Consider the following 19,526-nt stretch of genomic DNA (forward strand, 5'->3'; position numbering starts at 1 on the left):
GCTTTCTCTAGTTGTGACTCCCAGGCTTTAAGGCATGGCTTAGTAGTTGAGGTACATGGGCTTAGTTGCTCTGAGGCATGTGGACTCTTCCTGGACCAGAGATTGAACCATATCTCCTGCATTAGCAGGCAGATTCTTAGCCACTGGACCACCAGGGAAGTCCCTAAAATAATGCTTTTATAAGATGCTCCAAAGAGCTCCCTCACCCCTTCCATCAAGTGTAGACACAGAGAGAAGACAGAATCTATGAGTCAGGAAGTGGGTCCTCACCAGATACAGAATCTGCTGGCACCTTCATCTTGGACTTACCAGCCTTCAGAATATGAGAAGTAAATGTCTGGTGTTTAAGCCCCCAGCCTCTGGATATTCTGTAATAGCAGCTCCAGCAGGCTAATACGGGACATATATGATGCCATGGAATCATAGAAGGAGCAATTGCATTATTTCAAGGGGTGAATCTCTTAATTGTGGTCCTCAGACCTGAAGCAACAGCATTTCCCAGGCACTTGTTAGAAGTGAAACTGTGGGGATCCCCCTAGACCTGCTCAATCTGAGACTTTAGGAGTAGACTCAACCATCTGTGGACACTTGACAAGCCCTCTCTGATGCTCACTCAGATTTGAGAACCTGCTTGGCTGCAGGAATCCAGATAAAAGTCTCACTGGATGTTGGTGGCTGACCAGCAGATATCGTTTGCTTTCCTCATGGAAGGTGGTCTCCAGCCTCTACCTTAGGAAGCAGGTGATATCCTTGGGAAGTTGCTAAAGTCTGAATGACAGAAGATATCAACCAACCATATGCCACTCAACCAGAACCCTTGTGACCCAACCTGGCCCCTCAAGGTCCTTAAGAGCAGACTGGTTGATTCTGTGGCCACCATGCGTTCCAAAGGGGTAGTTTAAATGTCACAGTGAGGACTTCCCTGGTGGTCCAGTGGTTAAGAATCCACCTTCCAATGCAGGGGACACAGGTTCAATCCCTGGTCTGGGAAGATCCCACATGCCAAGAGTCGGCTAAGCCCAAGCACCACAACTGCTAAGCCCATGCTCTAGAACCATGTTCCACAATGAGAGCAGTCACCATAACGAGAAGCCTTCCCACTGCAACTAGAGAATGGCCCCTGCTTGCTGCAGCTAGAGAAAGCCCATGTGAAGCAACAAAGACCCAGCACAGCCAAAAGACATAAATAAATTTTTTTTTAAATACGTTTATTTTTAAAACGTCACAGGTAGCAGGGGCCAGCAGGTAGTTTTCTTAATGGGCAGCCCACCCACATTGAGAAATTTAAGAGATTCCCAGAAGTGGATCGGAGGGGCTGTGAAGATTCCCGTAGTGGGGTTGGATTCCTTTTTTGCAGACGAGCCAGCTCATTTTGTGATACCATGGTTCCCACTGCTAGCCACTTAGGAGATGATTAATGCAGCCTGCGGCTTCCCCAGACATTTATGGCACCTTCAGGAATAACAGTGACAATGGCTCTATCATGCCTGGTGGCTTCATACCCTTGGCGTTCCTCTTAATTATTTATATATTCTGGAGCGGCCAGGTTCCCTCCCACCAGAGCTCAGAAAGGTAATAAATGAGGAAAGTCAATGGTCTGTAAATTACAACATTGATTAAAGAAGTGATTACTGATATAACTCTTGCTCGGCTATTATGCTAATGCTTGCCCAGATCCAGGATAGTGTTTACATGCTAATGACAAGTCTGGGACAGCGGTGAAAATTGGTTTCCACCCTTAATCAGTTTGTAAACTCTTTTAAACCACTCTGACCACGAGTGAGAAGATCCATTCGTGTGTGTTCCCCTCCCAACTGCCCCCTGCCACTATCCCCAGCAGATGGGAGAAATTCACTCAGCCCAGCCCTCACCAGCTGCCCCTCCAAACAGAAGTGAGAGCTGAAGTTGAAAATTGGGCCCAGAGTAGCCATCTGTAGTTCCTAGAAGCTGGGGAAAGAAAGTGCAATCACAGGAGTTCATTGCTCAGCATCGGATGTTATTTAACCTGAGCCATAGACCCCCTGAAGGAGATACTGCTCCTTCCAGAGTATACAACCTGGACGGGAGACAGCTAAGCACATTGACTATTACCACTTAGTATGGAAGCGCTGCACAGAGAGTCCACGTGTGACTTCATTAACTCTGGAATGCTACACAAAACTCTGTGTATATGCATTTCTATGGCAAGAATTAACTTTATGTGTATTCCCAAAGGAGTCGATGACTCCTAAAAGGTTAGGAAACACTGCTCTAAAGCTTTCTGGAAGTTTTCAAAGTAATTTCTTGTGTTTCCACTGTTCTTGACTCCAAGTTATCTCAGTATTTCACATCTCCTCTTGCCCCAAGATCGATGGCTCTGTTGAAGCAAGCATCCCCATGAAAAAAGAGCCCTGTTCATGCATCCATCTAGCTGTTCATCTATCCATCCTTCTATCCATTCATCCATGTATGCATGCATCCATCTATCCATGCATGCATGCATACATGTATCCGTCCATGCATCTATCTATCTACCCATGCATATATGTATTCATCCATCCATTTATCTATCCATCCATGCATCCATCCACTTAGCAATTTTTTCACCCATCCATTCATCCATCCAATCATCCACCCTTCATCCATCCATCCATTCACCCATTCATCCATCTGTCCATCCACTCATTCATTCATCCATCCATCCACCCATTCATGCAACCATCCATTCAGTTCACTTTGCTGAGCTCCTTCTTCTTGAGCCGCTGGTATGAGCCACCAAGAGATCAAAGAAGGAAAAGATGTACTTACTGCCTTCAATGGTTTTACATTTCTGCAGCTGAAAATAAAAATTTACACAAGGGGCCAGTGTGATCCCATAAACTTGGCTGTGCAAGATGGGTCATGTTGTGTCTCTATAACTCATCTTGATTTCTATTTTCAGTTTTCAATTCATTATGGTGGTGAAACATCATCCCAGTCTAATTTCTAGAAACCGTAACAACTATCAAGGCCTTGGGGAGGGGGCTTCTAGCCTTAAAGTGTTCTGTTCACAGCTCCTTGGGGGCACCCATTATCAGTTGGAACCCACATGGGTTACCTCTGATGTGGGCCCATCCTTGCACCTGCTGCTCCTTCCAGCCTCCTCAAGGGAGCACAGGCATCCTCAAGCTGTTTCTTTGCCACATGAGAGTATCCATGGGGCTGTAATTAGATCCATCTTCCTAAGGTTTCAGCAGAGGAACACAAAGTCTAGATGCTTGCAGGCTTTTATTTTTATTTTGTTTATGTTTGTTCTGCTTTGTGTTCTGTCTTGTCTCCTTCCAGAGGCTGTGATCTGCTAGAAATGGAAAAAGAGAAGGGAAGAAATTCAGGGGAAGGAAACATAGGTTGATCTTCACTAATGTGATGCTGGCATTCACAGAATGAGCAGTAACAGTACAGATACACAAATAATCCTAGGGGGTCAGGGGAAGTGCTGCAAGCAGAGAAGGAAGGGTGTTCCCAGGGAAAAGGAACATCATATATGAAGACCTGAGTGTTCTGGGGAACCATCAGGGCTACATGTAATTGGAACAGTGGGTGTAAGAACTGGGAGTAGAGCTTTGCTGAGGAAGAAGGCTCTTCTTCTTCCACTTCTTGAGGAAGTGCAAGCCCTTCAGATGTTGGGGGGCTGGATGGGGTGGGACATGGGTGTGGCTGGTCTTCTGGACAGACATCAGCCTGAAGAACAGACAACCTCTGGTACCCACATCACATTTCCTGGATCCACCCAGAGTTCAGTGTCTCAGCCTGGAATACGGGGAACACATGGGCAGCACTCACCCAGTGAGAGAGAGGAGAGGTAGATTATATTTCTGCCTCTCATCCTGCAGGTTGACAATTCTGGGGACTTTCCATGAGACCCAGAAAAACAGAGCTCAATGGTCACAGGACCAAATGCAAAAATGGACCTTTCTACTGACCTTTCTTGTTTCTCTGGCTCCCTCAGCCTTCTCCCTGGTCCCCATTCCCTAGGGTCAACTCCCAGTAAACCAACTGCACCAAATCCTTGTCTCAGGCTCTGCATTAAGGAGAACCTACATTAAGCATGTGTGCTTTGCTAGAGACAGAGACAAATGGCTGAAAGGTGGTCTTCAGATCCCAGAGAACTTCTCCTCCTCCATCCCCTCTCTCTTGGCAGGTGTCCGACCATTGTGACTATGTCTTTGTCAACGGCAAAGAGATGAAAGGCAAGGTGGATGTGGTGGTGAACTTCACGTACCAGCACCTGAGCGCCCCCCTGCATGTCACCATATGGGTGCCCCGACTGCCCCTGCAGATCGAGGTCTCTGACACGGAGCTGAGCCAGATTAAAGGCTGGAGGGTGCCCATCGTGGCCAGCAAGAGGTGAGTCCGGGATGGGGAGACACATCAGAGCCATGACAGCAACGGCTGTGGATACTGATGTCAACACCAAAGGAGTCAAGGCAGGAGCCAGTGCAGGGCCCAGGTGATGCTGTTACCATGGTGATTACATGATGCGAAGTGTGCATGCCTCTGCAGCCTAACAACAATCCTCTGGGAAAACCAAGACTCAGGACAACCCAGCCAGGCAGGAAGGCTGCTAAGCGGCTGGGTCAGTATCAGATCCAATTTGTTTGCACTCTACATGGGCTCCTAGTAATCTCTCTCCTGAAGGTGCCCCTCCAGAAGGAAGCCACAAAAGTAACATAGTTTTCTAGCCTTTCAACCCCCAGAGAATTAAAGTTTGGGCTTATTTTGTCTATGTGAAACAGCGATTCCTTTTCTGTTCTGGGTGGATATCTATAATCTTGAAAAGCTCTGTGCATATCAAATTATTGAATAAAATCTAATTGCATTTGTACTGTACCATTGGGGTGCTGTCTGTGCTTAAACCAAAAGAAAAACTTCTATTCCATGTGACTCTGGATCATCCTGTGTGGGAATCTGGGGTCTTGTTTCCTCAACTCTGTGGCCCCCAGGTCAGCTACATAACAGTTGTTGCTGAATTATTGGTTTCCTGTATGACATATTCCATCTTAAACCATCAGGGCTATTTTCCTGTTTTCCAGGCACCAGAGTCTTGATTTTTAAGGAACAAGTAGTGTCTATCTCATGAAAGATAAATAGGACAGTGAGATGGTGAGTCCACTTTTATAGAATGAACTTGAAGGAATTTGTCCCTCCTCTGATGAGGAAGACAGCTGTGAATCCAGCCAAGACTTCAGACCATTTAGTGGTCATGAGTGACCAAGATGTGGGTTTGTTCCATGTCCCTGAAGAAGGAAAAATTGACACTCGCTGGTTTCAAATCCAAGCTTGGCTGCTTTCTAGCTTTGTGAGTTTGGGCTGGCCACCCAACATCTCTGACTCAGTTTCCTCATCTGGACATAAGAATAATTACAGTTTTGCCTCATAGTGTTGAGTCCATCCATGAAGATCTTAGCATGGGCACATCTCCAGAGCATCATACCACTTTGACAAATAGACCTTCCTACAGTAGTGGCATGTTCTAGAACCACAGTATCCAATACAGTAGCCACTAGCGCAAGGGGTTATGGAGTGACTGAGAAATGTAATGTTTGGATTTGCTTAATTTTCTTCATTTAAATTAAATTGTAAATAGCCACACGTGGTTCTCAGCTGCTTCATGGACCTTAGTGGTATATCTTTAGTATTAATAAATATTAACTCTTGCATCTTTTATTTGTCAACAGATGCCTGAGAGAGAGAGAGTGTTTTGTGGGCTACATATACAGGAGATGGGATATGGGGAAATTCTTTGGGTCATGCTGTTACGGGGAGAGAGATGTTTATCTTTCCTTCTCAATTAAGTCTTACCTTCCTCCTTCAGCAAGTACCATAAAGCTTCTTTGCATTGTTTAAAAAAGAGCTGGTGCTTCTGTGTGGTCCTGAGTCTCCTGCCTGGGATGCTATCTCTTGGCAATTGATGGGGAGGTATCTGCTTTGCAACTCCAGAGCATCATGAATTCCATCCCCTGACCCGAGAGCCTCCTCTCCTTCCCCATCAGGCCCACACGAGACAGTGAGGATGAGGACGAGGAGGAGCGGCGGGGCCGGGGCTGCGCCCTCCAGTACCAGCACGCCATGGTGCGGGTCCTCACCCAGTTTGTGTCCGAGGGGGCTGGCCCCTGGGGCCAGCCGAGCCACCTGCTCAGTCCCGACTGGCAATTTGACATCACCCACCTGGTTGCTGACTTCATGAAGCTGGAGGAACCACACGTGGCCACTCTCCAGGACAGCAGGATCCTGGTCGGGCGGGAGGTTGGCATGACGACCATCCAGGTAGGAAGCTGGAGCCGGGAACCTCTGCACGCCCATCACTGAGTGTGGTACCCAGCCTTGGAAGGAGGTGGTTTGCTAGCAGGGGTGGGTCCTCATGGCCAATTCCTGCTGCTTGTGATGGCATCCTGTGGACAACACAAGGTGAGCCTGGACCAGCTCTTTGAGTCCCAGGTAAAGTGAAGTGAAAACGATAGTTGTTCAGTTGTGTCCAAGTCTTTGTGACCCCATGGACTGAAGCCCACCAGGCCCCTCTGTCCATGGAATTCTCCAGTCAAGAATACTGGAGTGGATTGCCATTTCCTTCTCCAGGGGATCTCCCTGACACAGGGATCAAAGTTGGGTCTTCTGCATTGCAGGCAGATTCTTTACTGCCTGAGTCACCAGGGAAACCCCTTTGAGTGCCAACCTCCTTCCAAACAGAAACGAGAAGGTGGTGACAGCGCCCCTTAGCACCCTCTGTGACCCCATTCTCCGCTGCATCCTTCATTCCCACCACCCCCACCCCAACCCACCCCGCCTCTGCTTCTCCACCCCCAGTGCCCCCTCTCCAAATCCGCACCTCCTACACCCTCTTAGAAAGAACCTGCTCCCCACTCCGCAATACTTGGGCCAGTGGCCAAGGTAGGATGCATTCCTTTCTTCCTTTCCTCCCTTCTTTTCCTAAGTCAGCCTGTCATTCTGTCATGTAGTCATTCAACCAACTCTTCAAAATCCTGCTGTCTCTTTTGCTCAAGGAAATGTATAGAAAGGTGGAATTTCAGGACAGATGGTGGGGCACAGAAGGCCTTTTATTCAACCCATCAAGTCCCACACTACTGACTCCACCTTTTGTGGAGGGTTTTTTTTTGTTTAATTTTACTGAAATATAGTTTGATCTACAGTGTTGTGTTAGTTCTAGGTGTTACAGCAAAGTGATTTAGTTACACATATACATATATCTTTCCTTTGTTAGGCTCTTTTCTCATATAGGTTATCACAGAATACTGAGCAGAGTTCCCTGTGCGGTATAGTAGGTCCTTGGTGGTTATCTGTCTTATGTATAATAGTGTATGTGACTCCACCTTTTTGAAATGTCATTCTGGATCCTTTCACAACCACCCCAGGTGGGAAAGATTGATACATTTCTGCCATTTCATCCGGACATCCCAAGTCCAACATTTGGTATATGAGACAAAGCAGAAGGGCATCCCAGGTGGTGCTAGTGGTAAAGAATCCACTTGCCAATGCAGGAGAGGTGGATTGGATGCCTGGGTCAGGAAGATCCCCTGGAGAAGAAGGTGGCCACCCACTCCAGTATTCTTACCTGGAGAATCCCAGGGACAGAGGAGTCTGGCAGGCTATAGTCCATGGGTTCATAAAAGAGTTGGACAGGAACTAGTGACTAAACAACAACAAATGAGGCAGAAAGTGGAGGACTTCAGTGGAGGACACATTGTACCGGGGGTTGGAGGGGAGACTAGACTGTCTATTATTCAGTTCCCCAATTGATTGCCTAATTCACTTAGGATGGGAGTCAGGCTGAACAGAGTCCGGGTTTGTGTACAACTCTTCATGAGTCCAGCCAGTAGGATTGCCACGTATGGTTGACCAGTTTGTGCAGTATGCAAAGAGGCTTCATCTAAAATGGGGAGGGTCATTTCCTTTCAAAGACAGAATGGATTTTAATATTTATGTCAAGTTTAGAGCTAAAGTGTCGCAGGGAAGAGTGACTTTATCTGATTCTCACATGACACGGGGTAATATATAGAGAGAAGTTGTGGCTCCTCCCCACTGTATTCTGTAGGGATGGACAAAGCACAGCTGGGAAGGGTTCCAACATCCTTCCAGAAACAGATGTGATGGATTGGTCTGTGTCTGCCCATCCCCCAGGTGCTGTCCCCTCTGTCTGACTCCATCCTGGCTGAGAAGACAGTCACCGTGTTGGATGACAAAGTCGCGGTGTCAGACCTGGCCATCCAGCTCGTGGCTGGGCTGTCTGTCACCCTCCACCCCAGCACAGAGAACAGCAGGGCTATCACGGCTGTGGCCACAGCTGAGGAGCTGCTGCGGACCCCTAAACAGGTAGGGGCCCGGATGCCAGAAGGGAGCAGGGTCACACCTGATCTAGCCAAAGGGAAGGGAGGCGGGAGGGATGGGGGCAGGGTAGCCAAACCACGTTCCAGAAGGAAATGATGTTGGCTATGTAAAATCCACCTGGCTTTGTGGTCCAAGTAATAGGGTCTGTGATGAACTAGAAGAGTGGTACCCAGTGCCCAGAGGTGGACAAACCATCTAGGCAGCTAACTCTGAGAAATCCAGCCGCTTAAGATAACACCCACTGTCGTTCACAGTTCTGTGGCTCGGGAATCCAGGTGGGCTCAGCGGAGTGCCATGCTCTGGGGTCCACAGGCTGAGAGCGGAGCATCTTATCAGGATGCTCTGGGGACGAATCCACTTCCTCTCTCACTGGTGTGGTTGGCGGAATCCAGCTCTGTGCAGTTGAATGCCTGAGGTTTCCTAGGTTTGTTGCTGCTGGCTGGGAGCCTGTCTCCACTTCCTTCTCTCTGCCCACACCCTGAACCATCTTCAAAACCATTAACAGTGCATCGAGTCCTTCTCATGCCTGCAACCTCTGAATTTCCCTCTGTCACCACCCAGAAAAGCTCTTCTGCTTCCAAAGGCTTTTATGATTACAGCATACCCACCCAGCTCAGCTAGGCAGCTCTCCCTAACTTCACCTGTGCCTATGACATCATAAGAGTGACATCTCATCACGTTCTCAGGTTCCAAGGAGTAGGGTGGACCATTCCAGAAATTCAGCTGTTGCTACGTGGCATTGTTCCAGACTATCACCAGCAGGGACCTCCAAATAGAAGGGGGGAAAGTAGGAACAGTGAGAGACTTTATTTTCTTGGGCTCCAAAATCACTGCGGATGGAGACTGCAGCCATGAAATTGAAAGATACTTGTTCTTTGGAAGAAAAGCTATGACAAACCTAGACAGCATATTAAAAAGCAGAAGCATTACTTTGCCGACAAAGGTCCATCTGGTCAAAGCTATGGTTTTTCCTGCAGTCATGTATGCATGTGAGAAGGCTGAGCGCTGAAGAATTGATGCTTTCCAACTATGGTGCTGGAGAGGACTCTTGAGGGTCCCTTGGACAGCAAAGATATCCAACCAGTCAATCCTAAAGGAAATCAGTCCTGAATATTCATTGGAAGGACTGTTGCAGAAGGTGAGGCTCCAATACTTTGGCCACCTGATGCGAAGAGCTGACTCACTGGAAAAGACCCTGATCCTGGGAAAGATTGAGGGCAGGAGGAGAAGGGGACAACAGAGGATGAGATGGTTGGATGGCATCATTGACTCGATGGACATGAATTTGAACAAACTCCAGGAGATAGCGAAGGACAGAGGATTCTGGTGTGCTGCAGTCTATGGGGTCACAAAGACACATGACTTAGCAACTGAACAACCATCTGGCTTTGTTCCAGAGCATCACCAGCAGGGACCTGTGGGGGTTCTCATTCACATCCAGCTCACAGTGCTGGCACCTCCGCTCACCTCTCCTGGGGACAGGACACTGGCATGGTGTTAGCTGGTTTAGAAGGAGCAGAGGAGGAAAGTGGGGAGACAAAACAGAAGGCATGAAGCTATTTGCCGAGAACTGGTAATTAATTAGGGGACGATTGGCATTGCCACCTCCCTGGCGTGGAGCAAGGCCACCCATCAGCTTCCAGCATCACCCATCTGTCTTCATCGGCTGATGGTAATTGGAGGGCCCCGGCGCTGCCTACGGGAATTTATGGATGGAGTTCATTCAATTTGCAGACATGACTCTTGAAAGAATAGGCGCTCTAAATCATGCCCGGACGTGTGTTATTTTAAGTATTTCAGAATTTCTCATCTTTAGGGAAATGTGCTGGCTTCTCCCCAGACAACCCCTATGTTCCAACCTCACTGTCATGAGCTAATGGAAAGACTTGGTCTCAGTCACACAGCAGGGCTGATGGAGATGGATGCTGGCAAGCCTGCAGTGTTCTGAGGGCTTAATTCAGATTGTCTGCTGTTCGGGGGGGGTTGTTTGATGTTAAGTTCGTTCGCCATCTCGAGTTGGTGAAGAAAAATGAACTCTAGATGAAAAGTCAGCCAAGATGAACTGGCGCAGTGGGTTAACAGTGTTTTATCTCAGTCCTTGGAGTGTGGAAGGCTGGCCTCTTGTTCTTGATATTTCCAACTTTGAAATTCAAAAGGTTTGCCATGAATATGAGGGCAATCGTATTATACTTCCCCGTGCCCTATTAGTTCTGAAGAAAGCTAGAATAGTAAAGAGAAATGAGGTCTCCCGCAGCATGAATGCATTCAGCTGAGGCTTTAGAAGGGGGTCTGTCCAATGGTGTGATTTCTCAGTTGATGAAGCTAAAGGAGAGGTGGGCAGGAAACAAAATTCCTGAGCCAGTCGTGTCTTAACTTTGATTCCCCCAGAAGCTGAGCATGAGATAAAGATCTGCATGCCAGGACTTCATTTGGGCAGTGAAGGGAACCCTAGAAGGGAGTCTGGACGTGAGGGAAAGGAGGAAGGAAAGGCAGCCAAAAGAGTGTGTACCCTGAACTTACGGTTGCCAGGGGGAAGGATGGGGGAAGGAATAGTTAAGGAGTTTGGGATGAACATGTACCCATTGCTATATTTAAAATGGATAACCAACAAGGACTTACTGTATAGCACAGGGAACTCTCCTCAATGTTACGTGGTAGCCTGGATGGGAGGGGAGTTTAGGGGAGAATGGATACATGTATATGTATGGCTGAGTCCCTTTGCTGCCCACCTGAAACTATCACAACACTGTTAGTTGACTGTACTCCAATATAAGATATAAAGTTTAAAAAAAGAAAAGTGTATTCCCAACTCAGCCACCACTGTGGGCTACTGGAGCCTGGATCTCCTGGGAAACAATCAGCCAGTGTAGAAAAGACTGAAGCATCATTATACCTAAGGGGCAAGGAAGCTGGGATATTTATCACCCTTCCCATCAGCCCTTAGTGGAGGACTGCTTCTGGAGGGTGTTCATTTTTCAGCACTTCCAGCTGTGGGCATGACCACATGGGTTCCAGAGGTTAGGATGCTCCTTGGCAAGACCACCTTGCAAGTTTGACAGCCAAAAGTCGAGCAGGCAGGTTTTGTGGGGCAATGGGCAGATGCCAATAGCAAGCACACACCATCTTTAGATTTCAGGTACATCTTCACTCACTCCTAACAGGAAGCTGGTGTTAGTCTGGGCTTTCCATCACAAGTGATAGAGACCTAACTCAGGCTGGCCGAGACAGATGTAAGAGTTTATCAGTTCATGTCCAAGCATTTGCATCTTCAGGTAAAGCTAGATCCAGATGCTCCAGTGGTGTCAACAGAAACTTTCATTTTTAAGGACTTCTCTGGTGGTCCAGAGATTAAGACTCTGCACTTTCACTGAAGGGGACACGAGTTCAATCCCTGGTTGGGGAACTAAGATCCCACAGGCCAAGCTGCATAGCCAAAATAATAAATAAGTAAACCTCCATTTTTTTAAATGAAATGCTCTTTTTTAAAACAAGTTTTATTTATTAAAAAAAAAAAAAGAAACGTTTTGGCTGCACCCCTTAGCATGTGGGATCTTAATTCCCCTACCAGGGAGAGAACCCACACACCATGCATTGGAAGGCAGAGTTTGGACCACCAAGGAAGTCCTCAGGAACCTTCGTCTTTATTATTGGCACTTGTCCTCAATTCTGGAAACTGTCCAGCCATTATTTCTTTGACTTTTGAAGTTCTCCCATATTCCTTCCTTCTGTAACTCTTAACAGAAGACTGTTGGTCATTCTTTTCATCATTTCTTTCAACCATCCTTTCCCATGCTTCATCAATTTATATTCCTGAGGTTACATTCTGGGTGAATTTCTTGACTCAGTTTCCCAGTAACTGATTCCCAGTAACTAATTCTCTCCTCAACCATGTCTAATCTGCTATTCAGACTGAGTAATGAATTTCAACCAGAAGATTTTTCATATCTGAAAGTTCTGTTTGATTCTTTCCATAGCTCCCTGTTCTTTGTCCAGTCATTCCCACTCTTTCAGAGTAGTTTCTACTCTTTTTAACTCCCTTTAATGATTGTCTTTCATTGGCTAGTTTTTGTTATTGGTTTGTTATATTTTTATTGTTCTGTTATCTCGAATCTTTGTCTTCTGATATTTATATGTGAATTTTTTATGATTCTCTCTCATGGTTGAGCCTTCTTTCCTAGGGATTGATTTTTCTTTTGTTTTCATGGGCACATCTTGAGCCATGGTCGCTTTGCTCTATGTGGTTCCTGAGAAATTCTTGTACATTTTTTTTGCATGTGTATGAGTCTAGCCTCAATTAATATCTTTGCTTGCAGCTCCTGCAACATCAGATGGTATAATTTCAGACACCATACTCAGTTATGGGGAAGGGGTGGGGTTCTGATTTCCAGGGAGACATTTTCCCACCCAGTGGTCAGAGCAGAAACGAGCATCGTTGCTGTGTCTCTGGCCCAGTGGGTAGGTTTTCTCATCTCCCTGTGTGGAGAGGAATCCTAGCTTTATGTTAAAGGTCTCATGCCCTTCGGACACTTGCCCAGGTGGGTATCAACATCGCAGCCACTGGCTGGTGGGTCTTCTGAATAGTTCTACAACCCCTCAAGCAATCTCAGTAACAGTTACCTATGTGTATCACTGTAATATGTCTTCTTTTTAATTTCTGATTCCTAGGAATTTGCATCTCTTATTTGTATTTTTTACCTAGTTTTTAACTAGTTTATACTCAGTCATCTGTTGAGTATGACATTCTCTGTTGTTGTGACATTCTCTTAAGAGTCTTTCTCTCTCACTATGTCAACTTTCTCTCTCCTGTGCTGGCCTCAGATTCCAGCAGCTTGCTTAAGATTGCAACCACTTAGGTGGTGCAGGAGGGCCACTCCCCATTCCAGGCTTGCATCCCAACTCAGTAGTCACAGAGGAAATAAAATTCTTCTCTAATTTCAGCAAGAGCCCAGAGATCACATCCCATTGGCTGGTTTGGATCATGTGCTCCTTCCTGAGCCAATCACTGGGAGCCGAGGAGTGGAGTGTTGTGATTGGCCAGAACTTGGTCACATGCCCACTTCTGGAACTGGAAGGGTGGGATCCATCCCACCCATGCTCCTTGGACTTGGAATGGAGGAGAGACATGGGTCTGAAAGGAAAATTAGTGTCCTAGCTCCCATCAGAAAGGAGGAATGAAAACTGGATGGGCCAAGTAGATGTTCATCTCAGAACCTTTAGGTACTTTAGGTCCCCTGCACGTGAAGCTTCAAGTTTTAAACTTTCAAAGATGCAAACCTGTGTTTGCATGTGCAATCACATAACTTAGTTCGTGTGTCTGGTGTCCATTGTCACGTGTGCGCCTCCTCTACAAGGGGTTATGCTTTTGTGTACTTTACTGTGCAGTACTGTATAAAGTATAGAAGTGTAGTATCTTTATTTCAAGCCCAGGACGTCTGGAAGCAAGTGTAAAAGCAACAGTGATGTAGCTGATACTGTACTGTACTTTTCAAGTTGCTGTACTGTAAAGTTAAAAATGCTTATTTTTTGTGTTTGTTTGCTTTTTATGTGTTATTTGTGTGAAAAGCATTATAAACCTACCACAGTACAGTAGTATATAGCCAATTGTGTTTGTTGGGTACCTAGGCTAACTTTGTTGGACTTATGAACAAATTCACTCTTGGGACTGAATTTGTTTTTATGTAGGGGACTTACTGTATTCACATTCCCACTTTCAATCGGGGGAAACTGAGGCCCAGAAGAATTGGTTTAAAGAAAGATGTTCCCAGGGAAACAGTGGATCTATGCATTTAGTTCAAAACTCTCACTTCAAACTCTCTGCCTTTTGTCATGGGGTCCAGCGGCCAGGATTCGAAGAAACACTGGATCCTTTATCCATAGCAGACCCCTTAGAGTCCATTAGCTCTTCCCAACCACAAGATCACTGCCCCTTTCCTTCCCTACTCTGCTTCTTGCTTCTCCTTCGTAACATCCAGTAGACTGTCCAGTCGGAGTGATCCTAGTCATTTCACAGCCAGAGCCCACACATCTCTCTCCTGATCTCCAATCACCTTCCCTTCTCCCTGTCATTAAACCAAACATTGAAAGTAAAACTTAGCACATCAAACTTATGCAGAACTAACATCCCAGCCCAGCTCCAGGAAACATCCCAGCCTGCCATGATAAACAGCTGTGTATTGCTTTTTTTTTTTTTAATTAATTTTTATTGGAATTTAGTTGCTTTACAATGCTGTGTTAGTTTCAGCTGTAGAGCAAAGTGAGTCAGCCGTATGTGTACATACATCCCCGCTCTTTTGGATTTCCTTCCCGTTTAGGTCACCACAGAGCACTGAGGAGAGCTCCCTGAGCTACACAGTAGGTTCTCATTAGTTAAACCACTGTGTATTGTTTAGTATCTGTCAGTTTTCTCTCTAAAGACTATTCAGTGACTGGCACGTGGCCTGACACAGAAGAGGCTTTTAATACATGTCCCTGGAATGATCAGATGAATGAAAATTGGGCCACTCAGTGCCTGTTCTTAGAGGACTGGGAAGAATTCCAGACACAACACAATTGTCTCCTGTAGTCCCTGGCCTGGTCAGTGACCTCAGAGTCAAAGGCAGCCGGGAAACTTTTAACTAGCAACCATGGTTAAGACTCAAGCAAACTGCCTGGACTCAACCCCAATTCTGTCAGTTAGCTCTGCAAACTTGGGCGAGCCTCGGGTCCCTGCCGTGTTTCAATCTACTCACCTGCAGAAATATGGATAATAGTATCTACTTTGTATATTGATGGGAAGATTAAACGAGTTGCCAATGAAAATGACTTAGAACAGTGGCTGGTACCCAGGACTCACTATGGACATCTTAGCTACCATCACCCCCATGGTAGGTAGAATAACGGTACACCAAAGACTGCCACGTCTAGTTCCTAGACCCTGTGAATAAGTCACCTTTTGTATCAAAAGGGACTTTGCAGTGGTGATTAAGGATCTTGAGATGGAAAGATTACCATGGATTATGCAGAGAATGGAATACACTGGACTCAATGTCATCACAAGGGTCCTGATGAGAGGGAAAGGTGGTACATCAGAGTGAGGGGCAGGAAATGCGAAGGCTCCAAGGACACGCTCAAGTGAAGTCTTCCCTAATAAATGCAATGGAGCCTTAATTCAGTGAGGGCTTTTTATGGGGTCTTTTCCCCCGGTAAGGATTATGCCGGCGCTGTTATTGCCTATCTGCGTTTGTTCTTGTTTCAGTTAAGCTGACTCTCAGATCTTGATATAAACCCTGGATGTTTTTTCCCCCAGCTTCATCAACCACCAGGTCTGGATTTTTTTTTTTTTTAGGTCTGGATTTTAAGTCCTGCCCCTGAGTCTTTGGGTTCTCCTCTAGGATTGGTAGGGGTAGGGGCAGGATGCAGGATCCTAAGAGAAGAAGGGTCTCCCCCATTCTCACCTCCTCCCATCCCCCGTGGATTTTCTAACTGCCTCTCTCCCCACAGGAAGCTGTGGTCAGCACTTGGCTCCAGTTCAGTGATGGCTCCGTGACGCCCCTGGACATCTACGACACCAAGGACTTCACCCTGACAGCCACCTCCCTGGACGAGGCCATTGTGTCCGTCCCCCAGGCCCGCTTGCCCAGGTGGCCCACTGTGATGGCCGAAGGCGAAGGCCAGGGACCCTTGGTCCGAGTGGATCTGACCATCGCAGAGGCCTGCCAGAAATCCAAACGGAAGAGCGTCCTGGCCGTAGGTGTGGGGAGCATCAGGGTCAAGTTCGGCCAGAACGACGCCGACTCCAGCCCCGGCGTGGACTACGAGGAGGCTGAGATCAAGAACCACGCCAGCGACCGGCGCCAGAAGGCCCAGGAAGGACCCTTCTACGGCAGCTCCTCCGCGGAGCGCGAGGAAGGGGTCCTCCGGCGGGGCAACCCCACGGCCAAGTCGCTGCTGGACAACAAGGTGGGCAAGAACAGCCGGCTGGACGGGGGCCGGCTGGCGGGGGAGGGCCAGCTGCAGACCATCCCCATCGACTTTGCCAACTTCCCGGCGCAGGTGGACCTGCCCCAGGCGGGGGGCGGGCGCGGGGCCGGCGACCTGGTGCAGACTCCCCGCGGCCTGAGCGATCTGGAGATCGGCATGTATGCCCTCCTGGGGGTCTTCTGCCTGGCCATCCTCGTCTTCCTCATCAATTGCGCCACCTTCGCCCTCAAGTACAGGCACAAGCAGGTGCCCCTGGAAGGCCAGGCCTCCGTGACCCACTCGCATGACTGGGTGTGGCTGGGCAACGAGGCGGAGCTCCTGGAGAACGTGGGCGATGGGTCTCCGCCGCAGGACGAGCACACGACCGTCATAGACCGTGGGCCGGGGGGCTTCGAGGAGAGCAACCGCCTCCTGCTCAACGGAGGTTCCCAAAAGCAGGGGCAGAGCCAGATCCCCAGGCCGGCCGACTCGGGGGGCAAGCAGGGCAGGGACCAGAAACACGAGCCCCTGCACTCGCCCACCTCCAAGAGGAAAAAGGTGAAATTCACCACCTTCACCACCATCCCCGCCGACGACGGCTGCCCCACCGTCAACTCCATCCTAGGCGGGACCGAGGAGGACATCAAATGGGTATGCCAGGACGTGGGCGTGGGTGCCCCCAAAGAACTCAGAGACTATCTGGAGAAGTTCAAGGACAAAGTGTAAGGCCCTCTGGTCGAAGGACCAGCGCCTGGACGCCCTTCTTCTAGCTCCACAGTAGATCTGGGGCTCAACAAGGACTCTTTGGGGCCCGTCTTCAAAACTATTCATAGTTGGAAGTTCTGAAGCCGGGAAGGGACAGTTTTGTGATCAAAAGTTGATGATGGCAGACTTTCTCAAGCCGGCAGAAAAAACTCTGGGAAAGGAGCTGATGGAGACATTTTAACTGCACAAGGCCAAATTAGGAAGGTTATTTTATGAGTCAAAATATAACCCAGACAAGCTACCAAAAAGTATTTGTTTAAAAAAATGCAAAAAAAAAAAAAAAAAGAGACAAATAAAAAGAGACAGAAGTAATCATGTTTATATTTCTAATAAAGGATCGAAAATATAAAACTAGGGCCTGCTTAGAGACATTTTCCATTTTAATTCAGTTTTCTTTTTCCAAGGACAGCCTTTGACTGTCACCCTGGGCTTGGGGAGGAGACATTTCTGAATATGGGTTGTCTGTTGGGATAGACTTGAAGATTTTTACATCTTTACTTAATAATCTTTTCTTTTTCCATATTCTCTTTTTTTCCCCTTCTTTTTTTTTTCTTTTTGTGCCTTAGATTTCCATTTGATTTATGTTTAATGTTTATTCCTGAGGATCAAATGGTATATTTTCCTAAATTAAACAAGTTATATTCCTATACAGCAGATAAATTTTTAGAAACGTCAGTTAATCCATTCTTTAAGTATTATGTTTGATGCTTTGCTTTATCCCTCCAGCCTTGTTGATATCTGTTGGGGTTTCTACAATTAGAGAGAGTTCTTAGAGCCTTTTGGGGGATGGGGGAAGGTCACCTTCACCCTCCACAGGGCCAAACGCAGTGGGTGGGACAGTGGCAGAGGCCAGTTACCCAGAGCCCAGCCAGGGACCCCTGACCCCTCAGTGACTCCATCAGCAGTGCCCTAGGGATGCTTCTGTCAGAGGAAGATGAGGTCAGAGCCACAAGCTGGAAACCATCCACACCAGTAATCAGCACCAACCTCCAAGGGCAGACCTAACCCAAGACACGCTGATACCATGAAATGAACAGGGATCAAACAACTGTTGGAGGGCTTTTCTGTTGTTTTTCTTACTTTGTTGGGCAGGGCATTCCAGCATAAAGGGAAAAGACAAAAATCTATGTTAGATTGTCAATCAAATGTGTTTTTTTAACAGCCTAATTGTGTAGCAGCACATTGCAAAATGCATTCATCCAAAGTGAAGCGTGATCCCATGGACAGTGGAGCCTGGCAAGCTATGGTCCATTGGGTCACAGAGAGTCGGACACAACTGAAGCGATTTAGCACACACAAAGTGAAGCCTGTGAGGCAGAGAGAAACTAGGGTCATAAACCCTCAGAGTCCCGTCTGCCTGCAGATGCTGGCAAGGAAGACTCCAGGCGGTCACGTGATCCTCTCAACGTAGCGGTGCCTGCAGCTACTGGGGTTGCTTCCTGTTTTTGTTTTTGTTTTTTAATTACTAAAAGTAATAGCTAAGAAAGGGTCCTGGAAGCCTCATAACCTAGGCTGGACCTTTTCAAAGGATATTTTTAGCACATACTATAGACAGTAAAAAGGAGCTATTTATTTATACCTGTGATGCCAATTGTCATTAAAACATTTTCTGTGGCTTGACAAGTCCGTGTCTTGTGGGCTGTCTCTTATTTCACTTAACTCCTATTACGACTTCTCCCCATCAAATGTACAACGTGTTGAAGAAATAAACCTGTCTGCTAGGCAGGAAGGAAAACAATACTCTGTTTGTTGGCTTGTTTTCCTCTTGGTTTCTTGGCTGAGCCACAGTAATTCCTCATAAGGGAAACATTCAGTCATCTGTCCGCTGTCATCTACACCAGGGGTTCTCAAGTGAGTGTGCTTAGGTTCACCAGGGGAAAATGTACATTCCTCAAGAGTTCCTGAGTGATGCTGATACTGTTGGTCAGAGGTGCCACGCTTGTGAACTTCCAATTTACATCAAACATGAAAGAGAGCCTTGACATCAAATGGGAAACTGTTGAAGCTCTCATCTGGGGAAAAGGTGTACTTTTATTTTGATTGGTTTTGCATTTGTTGTTGCTTGAAGTTTCTGTGGGATTGTGGTGGCTGTTGGCTGGTTGAGAGAAGAGAATTTTTTGGTTGAAGATGAGGTATTTTTTAATAGCTGTTTTATTTTTCAATTTTTAAAAAAGTTTGAATAACTTTTAAAGATTACTTTCCATCTGCAACTATTACAAAATATTGGCTACATTCCCTGGTGTTGTAGAATATATCTTTATAGCTTATTTATACCCAATAGTTTGTACCTCCTAATCCCCTCCCTCTATATTACCCCTTCCCACTTCCCTCTCCCCACTGGTAACTACTAGATTGTTCTCTCCAAGTCTGCTTCTTTTTTGTTTTATTCACTGGTTTGTTGTGCTTTTTAGATTCCACATATAAGTGACATCATACAGTATCTGTCCGTCTAACTTATTTCA

General features: G+C 46.9%; 1 protein-coding gene across 1 annotated transcript in view; it reads left to right on the forward strand.

The window, feature by feature from the left end:
• TMEM132C (transmembrane protein 132C) overlaps window positions 1-19,182 on the forward strand; it is a 445,343-nt gene extending 426,161 nt beyond the window's left edge. Inside the window, exons 6-9 of the mRNA XM_043902097.1 lie at window positions 4,160-4,365; window positions 6,012-6,285; window positions 8,155-8,346; window positions 15,841-19,182. Coding sequence (XP_043758032.1) covers window positions 4,160-4,365; window positions 6,012-6,285; window positions 8,155-8,346; window positions 15,841-17,025 — 1,857 coding nt within the window. The 3' untranslated portion in view covers window positions 17,026-19,182. The remainder of the gene's footprint in view (window positions 1-4,159; window positions 4,366-6,011; window positions 6,286-8,154; window positions 8,347-15,840) is intronic.
• Window positions 19,183-19,526: the final 344 nt, after the last annotated feature.

Source organism: Cervus elaphus, chromosome 5, assembly GCF_910594005.1.
Source record: "Cervus elaphus chromosome 5, mCerEla1.1, whole genome shotgun sequence".
Taxonomy (NCBI): domain Eukaryota; kingdom Metazoa; phylum Chordata; class Mammalia; order Artiodactyla; family Cervidae; genus Cervus; species Cervus elaphus.